This window comes from Sorex araneus, chromosome X (genome assembly GCF_027595985.1).
Source record: "Sorex araneus isolate mSorAra2 chromosome X, mSorAra2.pri, whole genome shotgun sequence".
Taxonomy (NCBI): Eukaryota; Metazoa; Chordata; class Mammalia; order Eulipotyphla; family Soricidae; genus Sorex; species Sorex araneus.
The window spans coordinates 308,857,437-308,871,663 of NC_073313.1; the positions used below are offsets into that span (position 1 = coordinate 308,857,437).

General features: G+C 37.2%; 1 protein-coding gene across 1 annotated transcript in view; it reads left to right on the forward strand.

Moving 5' to 3' along the window:
- SLC9A4 (solute carrier family 9 member A4) overlaps positions 1–14,227 on the forward strand; it is a 58,500-nt gene that overhangs the window by 36,590 nt on the left and 7,683 nt on the right. Inside the window, exons 7-9 of the mRNA XM_004617919.2 lie at positions 1,108–1,178; positions 5,857–6,018; positions 13,382–13,478. Coding sequence (XP_004617976.2) covers positions 1,108–1,178; positions 5,857–6,018; positions 13,382–13,478 — 330 coding nt within the window. The remainder of the gene's footprint in view (positions 1–1,107; positions 1,179–5,856; positions 6,019–13,381; positions 13,479–14,227) is intronic.

Sequence of the window (14,227 nt, forward strand, 5' to 3'; positions counted from 1 at the left end):
CTTGCCATGTGGGCTAGATACTCTCAGTAGCTTGCCGGGCTCTCTGAGAGGGACAGAGGAATGGAACACGGGTCGACCGCGTGAAAAGGCAAACACCCTACTACTGTGCTATCGCTCCAGCACATAAATAAATAAATAAATAAATAAATAAATAAATAAATAAATAAATTCCTAGTTTAAAAAATAAAGTTCCCACTTAGATTGGTGTTGGAATATTGAATGCAGTAAATCATGAACAATTTTATAAAAATAAATCAAAAAATGAGGAAAATAAAAAGAAAAAAATGCCATTCTATATGGTTCCAAGGACTAAACTAAAAACTACTTAAATGGAAAATATAAGGATTAAAGCATCATTTCACTTAACAAATTCTATTCTCATGACTGTGTTTTGAATTATATGGTCAATGATTGGAAAAATAGCCCAGTTATTGTAAAGGCAATTTAAACTTTGAGGGAACAATTGGTCCAGATAATTTTCAGTATTCTTTCACCTCAGAGTTCATGATTCTGATATTGGAAAAACCATCTTTCAAAGTCGGATACAAGTCTCAGTTGCAGAATATAGTTATTTTTGCTAGTACAAGGGTTAAAAACAACTTGTTTAGTAAATAGATTTGATTTGGATGGTAAAAAGAAAATTCTGAGATAAAATTGATTATACAAAAATGAAGTTTACACATATATTTTGTTGTACTTTATAATAGAATACACATGAAATATTTTCAGAAGCTATAAATTGCTTTTTGGCGCCATCTATTCATTGACAATGAAATTAAAGTAAGAATTAACTGTTCAGCTTTTCATCCAGAAATTTTCCAAATTATTCTATATAAACTATTATTTAAATCAAATGGCTGGCAACCATTTTTTATTACAGATTATGTGAATTACTAAGGGACATTTTTATAGTTTTTAAAATTATGATATGAAACTGAGTGAACTATTATGAAACTCACGTTTTAGTTTTAGAAAGAGAGCTAGAAGAGAAGATATGTGCCCGGAAATTAAAGCCTTCTTTGTTTTCCAAGGTGTATTTGCTTTCCTTGTTTGTCCTTTAGAGCCAACATTTTACCACCAATTATTTTCTCTTGTTTGGTTTGGCAGTTAATGGACCATTTGAAGGCAGGAATCGAAGACGTGTGTGGCCAATGGAGTCACTATCAAGTGAGAGATAAGTAAGAAGCCTAAGAGTTTCTGGCATTGGAATTGTTGGGTATTTGTGATATGGAAAACCTCAAAAGGTTACATCAGAAGTTTAAACTAAAGTTTTAAATATTCCAGATCAAGGGGATCAAAGATTCAAGGGCCTTGGAATTATGGCATAAAGCAAGCGAGTGGAAATTCTGGAGCTGCACCTACTGGAAATGAGTTATTAATAATAGTTATCATTGGAAGCAATGATACAGAGAACTAGGTTGCTTCAGATAGAGCCAGCAAAACCAGCGAATGAAAGTGAGACCAGGATTTCAGCTAAGACAAAGGAGACTCTCAACTATTGAATGACTAGCTCCATGAGGCTGAAAGGGGAGTTTGGTGACTCATGAGAGGTCCTTAAGGAGGCATTCCTTTGCTGTAATGAAAGTCATTCTCACATAATGGTTTTCCAAAAGTCTCTCTTGTTGACTGCATTTTACATTCAGAGCTCATTCTTTTCTCAAGTCTACTTTATAGTCCTGTTTCTTATTTGTGTGGTTTATAGAAGACTTTCATTGAAGATGACTAAGATTAGAACTTTGGAGTTTTATTTTGGTATCAGGAAGATACAGGGATTTGCACTTGTTTTCATAATCAAGTGGAAGAAGTTTTCATTCTAGGCCTGTTTCACTCTAAGGCGGGCATTCTGGACCTCAAATTGGTGATGTCAAGGTCTTCAAAAGATAATCTATTATGGGGTTATTATTCTAAAAGAGAATCTGAGCTCATTTGAGTAAACTCTTTTTCATAAGATAGAAAGGATAGTTATAGAAGTCCTTGAGCTGTAAAAGTTAAATTTAAATTATGTAAATACCTACTGATCTGAAATTTGAGTGATGAGTTTTAAAATTTTCAAATCCTATAGTTCCCCCAATAAAAAATGATTTAATATTGTTCCATTGGCTAAATCTATACCTAACTTCCTTTTGAGTAGTTGAAGGTTGGGCCACATCTGGCAGTTCTGAGGCTAATCCAGCCTGGCTGTTTAAAGTGACCCTTGGCAGTGGTCTGGCGACCACAGGAATTGAAGGGATTAAACTGAGTCTTGCTGCATGCAAGTTGAGTACTTTATCTCCTGTACTCTCTCTAGGTCCTTGTATCTAATTTCCTAAGGTATATGTTAAGAGCCACAAGACACATGCAGTGCTATAATATTAAGAACCCAGTGTCCGCCATATTATGAGGACTATTAAGCAGGTACTAACTTGGTAGCGCGGGAAGGAGAAAAAAAAGAGTTATGAACTGGAAACAACAGGATGCGTGGGCAGTCTCGGGCCGGGGGTGATACCGGCGCGCGCTCTGCTGAGATTCGACCCGGGTGGACACACTTTTGTGCAGCTGCTCTGCTGCTGATCGACCACAATCTGGAGACCAGATAGACTACTTTTGGTCCCAGCAACTGCTTGCAGCCATGTCTCTAGATTGTGAACTAAGCCATAGCCCCACACTGGCCAAGGAGGGGAAAGATCCTTCTTTCTCGGTTTTTTTCCCCTTTTTTGGGGAAAAACAGTGTGGCATCCACCATATTATGAGGACTATTAAGCAGGTACGAACTTGGTGGCTCGGGAAGGAGAAAAAAAAAAGACTTATGAACTGGAAACAGCGGGATGCATGGGCAGTCTCAGGCCGGGGGTGATACCGGCGTGTGCTCTGCCAGATTTGACCTGGGTGGCCACACTTTTGTGCGGCCGCTTTGCTGCTGATCGACTAGGATCCGGAGGCCAGCTAGACTACTTTTGGTCCCAGCAACTGCTTGCAGCCATGTCTCTAGACTATGAACTAAGCCATTGCCCCATGCTGCCCCAGGAAGGGAAATGATACAATTTATAACATAAATCTCTCTGGACTTAGTTACTAAAATACTAAAATACAGAAATCCTAAACTGCGCGGCTGCAATAGCAGTCGCGCAACTTCATATCTCCTCATTCTCAGCAATGGAAAACTAATTGTCAAATGCTTCCTTGTCAGTAGGGCTGTTTTTTTGGGGGGAAACTCCAACAGCAAGAGTGAGTTTAGTGTTGAAATATGGAATGTAATCAGGGTAAAGAGAAAATGAAGTGAAAATTATCAGCTACGCAGGCGGGGGTGGAGGGTGGGGAGATGGGAGGTATACTGGGGTTTTTGGTGGTGGAATATGGGCACTGGTGAAGGGACAGGTGTTTGAGCATTGTCTAACTGAGACATAAGCCTGAGAACTTTGTAACTTTCCACATGGTGATTCAATAAAATAAATAAATTATAATAAATAAATAAATAAAATAAAACAAAAATAGTATATGATAAAAAAAAAGAACCCAATGTTCTTAAAATAGGGTACATGAGGTGTGGACGAAAAGAGTAAAAGATACCGAACAAATAGTTATTAATATGGGACATTCCATAACCAAGAGAAATGTTTCAAATTATTACAGTACATACATGGGAGTGAGTTTGGAAAATAAATTTTTCCTTCAAGCAAAGAAGAATGTAAGATGACCAAGCAAATACTGCTGTATTTTAAAACTCAGAGGCAAGGAAAAGTATGGCATTGTTTTGGAGACAGAATGGTGTAGTGAGACATGACTGAAAATTTGAGACATGCTCTTATGGCACGGTGTGAAGTTCTACACATGATCTTAGCCAAAAGGCCGAGAAGCGATACGGTGTGAAGTTCTATATATCAATTACACCCTAAAATTCTATTTGACATTCTAAGGAAATGTCATTCTAAGGAAAACTTTCAAATAGAAGAGTAGTGAGAGTATACTCCAGCTACTAGAACAGAACAACAATGAAGCGAAGGTTGAATTCGGGGCAGCTATTATGGGAAAGATGCTACAGAGGGATCTTAACATAGCAGTAAGAATGCTTGAATTAAAAAATAAAACTATCATCATATAGTTGAAAAATAAGATACTAACTAGCTATTTTCTATAGCTTACATGATTTCATTGATAGTCTTGTTTATTCTACTATTCTCATTTTTTAAAAATGAGGAAATCAACTTGAGTGAGTAAATGTATGTTTCACCATAAAATTTTCATCTGAATTGAGGTTTGTTTTGAAATCATCTCCTTTGCTCAATAAGATAGAGAGTTTCCAAACTAGTGACGATAAGAAACTAGCAGAAAGAATACTGAAGTATTATCTCTGAGACCAACACAGAGCCTGACTCCAGATTAAAGGAGAGGAAGGTGAGGAAAGGGAGAATGAGAATGACTCAGGTTTTCAAGGAGAGAAAATAAATTTCCAAGTGAGAAAATAATGAGATCAAATGTATAGGCTTTGGGTGGTGCTTGGATTTAAGCAATCCTTCTATAGCCTATGCCTTAAATATGTACTTGCTCCATTTTGGAATATAGTCTCAAGTTTAGGATGAAGACTAACTGGAGATAGAAGATGTAAACATAAACATCAGTGCTTGCTACTTAAAGTTATGGAGATGGGGGAAATATCTGCAAGGGTAAGAAGAAATCAAGCTGATTGAGAGCAGGAATCTAAAAATCTGCCACTTCCACAGAGGAAGAGGGCAGAGGAAACGTGGAAAAAGTCACTAGGGGGACTGAAGAGAAATCAATGTAAATCATGAATGGAGGGCTCAGAGAAAATGATCCCATGGTATAATCAGGTGATGCCAATTGGCTAGCAGGACCAGGAAAACGATAATCACTGGTGTTGAACAATGCAAGGTCACAGGTGAGTTGTGATATTTGGGGTGCTTGATTATAGGGCATTGAAGAATACAAAGAAATCAGAGCTGCTCCTTAAAGAAAGCAGAAAGTTCAGCTCCAAGGCTGAAGGGTGACCCAAAAGGAGCAGAAGATAACCTAATCAGACCTAAATAGAATTGACCAGGGAATCACAGTCTAGTGAATCCAGGGGAGACTTGTCTCATAAAGAACATCCATCCAGCCACCAGTTTTATGTTCCCCTCCAGGAATTAAAAATAATAATAATAGAAGGAAGCAAATTACTCTTTGAATGTAAAATGATTACCAAGTGTGGAAAATTTCAGCTCCAAACAAATGGTCGACTTTGAAGGCATGGAATGCCTACGTGCAGCTCACTTTAATGGGTCAGCCAGGGGTTCACTACAATAATCAGTGGCCATCAGCGTCTGGTCTATTGAGTCTCCATCATTCAGACTGGCAGGACAGACATAGGTTCTCCTCCCCTTCCCTTAATTGGCAGGATTCAAAATGATCTGCAACATAATGGGACAAAACTACTGTAACTACTGGGCCATTTAAAGTTATTGGGTTCTGGTTGAATAGTCCAGTATTGCTGTAAGTACAGCTGCCACTGTTCTGAGCTATTAGAATGGAGGACTTGTTTCAAAAGCCTCAACCCCCTCATTTCTGCTCTTAAAATTGGAGCGGGGCTGGCCTGGGCCTCCCTCCCTCCCCACTTATGCACCCTTTTTTCCCTGATTGCAGCTTGTCCCTTTCTTTTGCTTACTTGATTTTCAATGTATTCAGGCCAGGAGGCCATTCTTTCTTATTTGAAAAAGATGTAGACATTCTAAAATTTTTTTTCAAAGGCTCTAAATTTAGGCCCTGGTCTATTGTTGCTGGTGTTGTTTATTCAGAACAAAGTTAAGTAGTAGACTGTTTTAAGAAAAACACTCACTTGCATATCACATACAGAGACTTGACAATGTTAGTCTTCTTCATTTTTAGGTTCAAAAAGTTTGATCATAAATATTTAAGGAAAATACTAATCCGAAAGAACCTGCCAAAGTCGAGCATTGTTTCATTGTACAAGAAGCTGGAAATGAAGCAAGCCATTGAGATGGTTGAGACAGGAATACTGAGTTCTACTGCCTTTTCCATACCTCATCAGTAAGTCTTGCCTACTCTTTCTTGGATCTGGACTTTGAATGTCAAAATGCCAAGGAGCACAACCGTGTTGTTCTTTCAAAGATAAAAATTGTAAAAAATAGAAATTCCAAGGAATCGTGTTTTTTAAAAATGCTCAACCTGTTCTGTCTAATTTCTGAAATTTATTTTCTAGCAAAAGTTCCCTACATATAATTGTGTGACACCTTGGAAAGAAGTGTAAAGTCAATTTAAATAATTATATTCTATCGTACTTGATCTTCCCGATTAGTATTATCTGTTCTTTGCTCTCTTCATTTGGTTCTACTCTTCTTTTCATTTAATTTTCCGCATGCAGTCTTTTCTCTTGAATGTGAAGTGAAGACCTTTGGGTTCCTCCTGTGTTGTTAACTTGGATCTGGGAACAAGTGTTGACAACAAGAGGTTAAAATGGTATTTGAGGTATGGAAAGAGAAAGTTGCTTATCTTAGTCATGATCTGTGTAAGAATGCAACTTTTGCCATAAGACTAGGCTTTATGAAGTCAATTTTGGAACAAGAGCAAAGGAGGGACTGATGTCTTGTAGAACAGACAATCTAAGGGAGATGGGTGACTACGGAGTCTGTTTCTGTGGAAGCATCTAGGAACCAATTGTCCCAAGAGCTGGTTAAGTAATTCTTAAAGCTGCTGTCACTTTCCACATTTAACAAGAGCACCTTCAGCATCACAATAATTAAATCACCTCTCAGAGATACCCAGCTATCTTCCAAGAAATGGTTCCTGAATGGAGAAGATTGGTCATTAGGTATATATTTAGAATAAGGAAAACAGTCACACCCTGTTTCTTTAGCAGGCACTGACACTTAATCATGAGCTTCAATTACATTACAGTCTCAGGTTTGAAAAGCAACTTGAAAGAAATACTAAAATTAGACAGCAATAAATTGTCACCAATACCTGAGTGCTATTTTTCATCTTTTACTTGCTAATGAATCAAAATCTGCCAACCCCCTTTTCACCTGGCCTAGGAAAGAATGAAACCAATATCCTGAGGACGTAGTTCTTAAACAGAAAGTTTCTTGCATTAGCTACTGGTGAGATTGATTTTCTTCATCTTGGTACTGCTGCCCACTAAATGACTTTTAAGGAAAGTTACAATATTAAAATGTAAATGTACTAAGAAATATTTACTGGCAATTCTGTGCTGGGTTATTGTAGAAGCAAAAGAAAATAAACTAATACTAAATTTAGCTTTTCAACTTTGAATATTGATTTTTTTCCATTGTGAAATTTTTTTTATTGACGCTTATTTTAAAAAATACAACATATAGGGTTTGGAGAGATTGGGCAGCCCCTAAGGTGCTCGCTCGTCTTGCAACACAGACGACCTAGTCTTGTTCCCTGATGCTCCATATGGTCCCCAGACTATCGCCAGGAGTGAACCCTCAGTGTGGATTCAGGAGTAAGCTCTGAACACGATTGGGTGCAATCTCCAAACTAAACTAAACTAAAACTAACTACAGTTAAATCTTTCTTGATTAATGATTTGAGTACCCCCCAACGTTAATTACTGTGTAATGAGTTCCTCATCTATGCCCAGCCAATTCCTGGGGCACTGAATATGCTGTGATAGATTTTCTGCCCTTGGGGAATTCACTTCCTAGCAGGGGCATCACATTAATGAAAAAAATAAATATAGCTTAAATATACCATCATAAAGTCTAGGGGACTGAGTGAGTATAAGTGGTAAGCTTTATTTGGTCCCCAAATGTTGACCTGCTTTTGAGTGGTGAATGAGAGCACAAAGAGATACTAGAAGGCTAGACAGGGTCAGGCTGTGGGGGCTTTCAGGGGACTCCTCAAATGGTTGGCTTACCAGTGACATGAGTACTTGGTCTAGGAATGTCGGGGCACTTATCTCAAATGAAAATCAGTTCATCATGTGCTTAAAACATATCTTGAATCTCTATTATATTGCATCAACCATATGTAATTTCCCCAGCTTCTGAGAAGGAAATTTTTTTAAAATCAGAGTTATTTAGAAAGCTCTCATCTATTTTTTTAGATATTATTCAAGATTAGTAAGAGAACATTAGTATTATAGAGTATTATAGATTAGAAATCACTGTTTTCCTCTTATAACTCAAACAAATTAGTTAACTGAGATGAGGGAGGAGATATTTAAAATTGATACTAATACAAGCTTAGCATTTAAATTATATATTTTGATCTTATCAGAAATCTGGAGGCATTAAGTCAAAAGGAATTCCTCTCCTAAGATGAGAGCAGTCAATCCCTTAAAATACAGACTTTCATACAAGAATGGAAAGAAAAGTGTGCACTAAATTCATTCTCTATGTTATATCAAATCAAATGTACTTATTTTCTTTCTTTAGATGACAAAGTAATTTTCTACAAGATTCTTATACATCTGTGCCCTTCAGGAGATTATCACCACCAGAAATTGCCCATCCATAGTGGATGCATATGATTTTATGGAACTCCATTATTATACACGTTTTTATTTCACACCCTCAAATATCTCTGTAAAGTAGAAAAGGTATAATATATTCTTTATTGTTATTTTTAAAATGAAAAAATATTTTACCAATGAATATTAAGTTCCTAAAAATATCAAACTAAGTATGCTGAAATTCTAAAAAATATGTAGCTATTATTAAAGGAATAGTGAGCTTTTATAAATCTGCAGGTGTAGAAAATTATAGCTATTTAACTTTAAAATAATTTAAAACTCCCCCAAGTTTTGACCTGTAGTTTATAAAAATGAGTAATTAAGTATTAGTTTAATAAAGCATTAACCTTATTTATGTTTAAATTCATCACATATTAACAGTTACCAGTTTACATTTGTACATTTTTATACTTAAGATTCTGGAATGAAGGTTCTACTAATATTTTTACTCATATAATTAAAGAATTCTTTTGGGAGGATCTAAGCACTTTTTTCTATCACTCCTTACTTATTTTATTCGTGGTCTTGGTGGCCTTTCTCAAGAGAAAGAGACAATCAGCTGCAAACAGGAAAGTTTATAGCTGCTAGTGTTTACTCAGTTCAGTTGGACATATTCTAGCATATGTTTTTCATGGATTTTCTCTACAAAGCTATTAGAGAGGTAGTGTTCAAAACAAACCACAGTATGGTATACTATTTTGAAAAATTCCTATTATGATATGAAAACGGTCTCTAGTAGATTTCATATCTGTATTTCTATGTTTAAGATCATAAACTGTTTATATTATAATATCCGAATTTTTAAAGATAAAATGTGTACACTTTTTTCTTAAGATGCATTTAGATTCATATTTTGTCAGTTTTTTTGTTTATTTGCACTTTTTAGAGCAGAAATATTTACTAAACTGGAAGTACATTCTTCTTTTTATTTGACAATTTTTTAAATTGAATCGCTGTGAGATACAGCTACAAAACTTTCATGATTGAGTTTCAGTCATACAATGATCGAACACCCATCCCTCCACCAGTGTACATTTTCCACCACCAATGTCCTCAGCATCCCTCCCACCCCCCTCTCCCAATCCCCCCAGCCCCCTGCTTCTATGGCAGACAATTTCGCCCATAGTCTCTTGCTACTTTTGGGCTTTATGGTTTGCAATACAGATACTGAGAGGCCATCATATTTGGTCTTTTATCTACTTTCAGCACACATCTCCCATCCCACTAACCATCATTAATTTAATAATCCCTTCTCTATAAAATTATATGTCACAAATGAGTGCGATCATTCTATGTCTGTCCCTCTCTTTCTGACTTATTTCACTTAGCATGATACTCTCCATGTCCATCCACTTATAAAAAAATTTCCTGACCTCATCTTTCCTATACCTGCATAGTATTCCATCGCATAGATGAACCATAGTTTCTTCAACCAGTCATATGTTCTTGAGCACTCAGGTTGTTTCTAGATTCTGGATATTGTGAACAGTGCTGCAATGAACATACAGGTGCAGCTGTTCTTTCTACTGTGCTTTTTTGCACTCCCGGGATATATTCTTAGAAGTGGTATTGTGGGTCATATAGGGAGAGAAGAAATAAACAGAAACTTCCTCAAAAAAAGAAATACAAAGAACCAAAAGGCACATGAAAAAAATGTTCTACATCACTAATCATCAGAGAGGTGCAAATCAAACCGACAATAAGATGATATCTTACACCACAGAGACTGGCACACATCAAAAAGAGAAAAACCACCCAGTGCTGGCCTGGATGCGGGGAGAAAGGGACTTTCTTTCATTGTTGGTGGAAATGCTGACTGGTCCACCCCTTCTGGAAAACGATGTGGGCATTCCTCAAAAAACTAGATATTTAGATATTTATTTGTATTTTCCAGGGGGCTGCATCTAATGGTGCTTAGGGCTTACTCTAAGCTCTGTGCTCACTCCTGGAAGTGCTTGGGTACTATCTACAGAACCAGGGATTGAACCAATGTATGTTTGATTTTAATAGCCATGGAATTACCACAAAACTCTCAAAGAAGGCAATGAACATTTCCTTTAAAATAATGAATACACATTCCTGTAATAAGCTTTTAGTTTATAATTTTACTTTTTATTTTTTCTACCTAGAAATAAGTTTTTCTAAGGATTTTGGTTTTTGCCATCATGATGTGATCATTTCATGGATGATTTTAATAAGAGAAGTAAAAACTCCATATATCACTTTTCTCAAGTTAACTTTCAGCAGTGCGAATTGATAACCATTTCTAGGGTAGAAATGTTGCGTTTGGGAGGTCTTCTTTACTCAGCCAGGAACCTAAATGTACTTCTTTGAGTCAGTCCTTCTCAAAGTGGCCAGTTATTGACAGGGGAGAATTATAAGATAGGTCTATTCTTTCTCATTTAATCTTGCCATTTCCTTCACCAATCAATTGTATGTGAACATACAAAAAATGAACTAGATGATTAGCTGCTATTTCACTTCTGAGCTAGCTTAGTTATATCTATATAATAAAAGCTCGTGTACAGATTGTGGTAATATGTGGGTTATCCAAATGAATTTTTCTTGAAGGACATTTAAGAAGTTGGGTTGTTGAAATGCCCTGATAATAATGTTTAGATCACCAAGGGTGGTAACTGAATACTAAGTGTTGACATTTCTAGCTCTGAGATATGAAAACTCTGATTTCAATTAATTTCTGAAAGGTCATCAGTTAGTCTCTAGATAGCATTTGTGAAGTAAGTACCGGCCTACTCTAATATCCAGTATCAAAGCCTTTACAATTTCCTACCCATTGTGCATTAGTTATAAAATGTCCTTGCTACTTATGCCTGCATTACTGTTAATATGGCTGGGGTGGATCATAATCCTTAAATTTGGCTTTGGTTGAAATGATTAACAACTCATCTCTGTGGTCAGTTGCTCTAAGAGCATTCGTGATCAGATAGTCGTGGGGCTGGTAGTAGAGAATCCATGCCTTGTGCTTTCACCAGAGCTGCAGCTAAAAAAAGAAAAGAACTCAAACTCGCTGAAAGTTTCTGCCAGGATGTTAAGGGGAACGTGGAGAGCATTGATTGTATCAGAGAATGAGTTCACTTTTCTTTAGTTTTCTTTTTTTAGTTCTTATGCTCCGGAATGAACGAGGATAGACTGTTGCTACAATAATGCATTTTCAGAAGTGACGAACACTAGATTGAAATTATTGAAATTGGGCTTGGAATAATAATGCAGAGGGAAAGGTGTTTGCATTGTACGTGCCTGACCCGGGTTCAATACCGGGCACCACATAGGGTCCCCACTGAGCACTGCCAGGAGTAATCCCCACACGGAGCCAGGAGTAAGCCCTCATCACTGCTGATTGTGGCCCCCCAAAAAAACAAACGAAAGATAGATTTTATATTAAGCCAGTGAGCAACTTCTAGAATCTCACAGATTACCCCTGGAGCAACCATCCTAATGAAACAGTCTAATTTCTCTTGCAAATCAAATTTCTCTTTCTTAAAATAATTCTCCAGATGAATATCAAATCCTGAAAGAGATATTTTCTTATTGTTTTGTTTTGGTTTGTTTTAGGGCCACACCCATTGTTGCTCAGGGATCATTTCTAGTGGGCTCCAGCAACCATACTGGGTACCTGAAATCAAACCTGGGTCAGCTGTGTGCAAGACAAGCACACTGCCAGCATTATCTGGCCCTACTGGGATATTTTTAAAATGAAAATTCTCATAAATATACTGACTAAGCCTTCATACTTTGCTAGATCACTTCTAATATGGTATGGGGATGGTGTTGTCCAAAAGCAGTTTGTCACTTGTTCATGATGAAATTATTTTAGGTCTAACAAGAATTAGCTTGGACTGAGTGATTTTATTGCATTTGGTATTTTATGGTACCCGTTAAAAAATTATTTTCCAGCAATTATTTTTTTTCTCATTTAGTTTTTTGTTGTTGTTGTTTTGTTTACATTCAGCTATGTTCAGAGCTTACTCCTTGCTCTGTGCTCAGGTATCACTACTGGAGGGCTTAAGGGACCATTTGTGGTGCTGGGGATCAAACCCTGGTAGGTCACATGCTAAGCAAGGACTATCTTTCCAGCCTCAAACAGTAGATATATATAATATTTCACAAAGGCATCTGTTCATAACACATAGGAGGAAGAAACTGGTTTGTTACTTACCTTAAACTCTACTTTGAAGAGGAGTTATAAGAATTCCCACATAATATCTTTAGTCATAGCAAACACATTTGTACTGGGGGTGGAGTTTGAGGCACACCTGGCTGAGCTCAGGGCTTATTCCTATCTCTGTGCTCAGGGATCACTCTTAGCAGTGTCCATATGAGGTGCTCAACTAGAAAAGACAGGCCCTTACCATGTACTAATTCTCTGGTTCAAAGCAACCACATTTTTAAAAATGTAAGTCAAGGTGCCAGAGAGATAGTACAGTGATTAAGGCACTTGCTAGCTGTGCATGTGACTGATGAAAGTTTGATCCCTGGAACTACATATGGTCCCCAGAGTCCACCAGGAATGATTCTTTAGCACAGAGCCAGGAGTAAGACCTGAGCACAGCCCAGTGTGACCCCCTCCCCCATCCTGCTACCTCTCTCCTTAAAAAATAGTAAGTCAAGACATATATACTGACATTTCCAGAGCAATAGTACAGTGAGTAGGGTGTTTGCCTTGCATCCCATATGGTCCCCCGAGCACCACAGTGAAGAATGAGAAATAATCCCTGGGTAGCAACCCTCCAAAAACAAGAGACACCCATACTGACATTTCATATGAATTTTTTTTTAAATAGTGAGGTTTGTGTAAACACAGGGATTTGGGAACTTAGAATTTAAGTATATTGATCCTCTTGTGTCATTCTTGACAAGGTGGAAGAATAACGCTTGACTTTTCTCTGTTCCCAGGGCCCAACGAATACAAAGAATCAAAAGGCTTTCCCCAGAAGATGTGGAGTCCATGAGGGAAATTCTAACAAATAACATGTATCAAGTCCGAAAAAGGGTATGCATAAACCACCAGATATGTGCCTGTCTTTGGAACCAGTCCCTCAGCAAAGATTCTTGTTTATATTATGTTCTCTAGTACAGTCTTCTTGATGAAAAATTTTTCTTGTCTTAGAATGAAGAACAGAGCGCTTACTGATAGTTTTTGCTACCAGGTTGGAATCTGCGGTATATAAAGAAGTGCAAATCCAATTCTTGACCCTAGGGGTCAGGCTGTCCTAGTTCAGCGGTCTAGTGCTTTCCAGAACCAGCAGGTCTCGTCTGCCTCTCTCCAGAGAAGGTCAGGTGTGGAGTTCAGCAGTTAGCTGCAGATAGAAGATGGCACCAAGATGTCTATCAATGGCTGGATATTGGGAACCAGTTGTCTAATTCTTATTGACTGCAATAATAGAGCCTAGCAAACAGATCATTTAGATTAGCATATTAAAACTATAATGCCAAAGGCTTAAATAATAGGAGATAAATTAGGTATATTATTTTTCATTTTTGTTAAAAGGTATATGGTCTATATCAATACTTGAGAACTTGACCAAAATACAGAGTAAGATCATTTCTGGAGGCAGGTTACATTCCACTGAAACTTTGATTTAGTAAATTTTATTCAACCTTACATTCACTAAGTAAGAGTTGTTTTTTTTTTCAAGTGTGAGCATTCAGTAGACTAGAGAGATAGTATAGGAGATTAGGTCACCTTATAAGTATAGGTCACCTTGCATGTGATCAACCCTGGTTTGATCACCAGCTCTG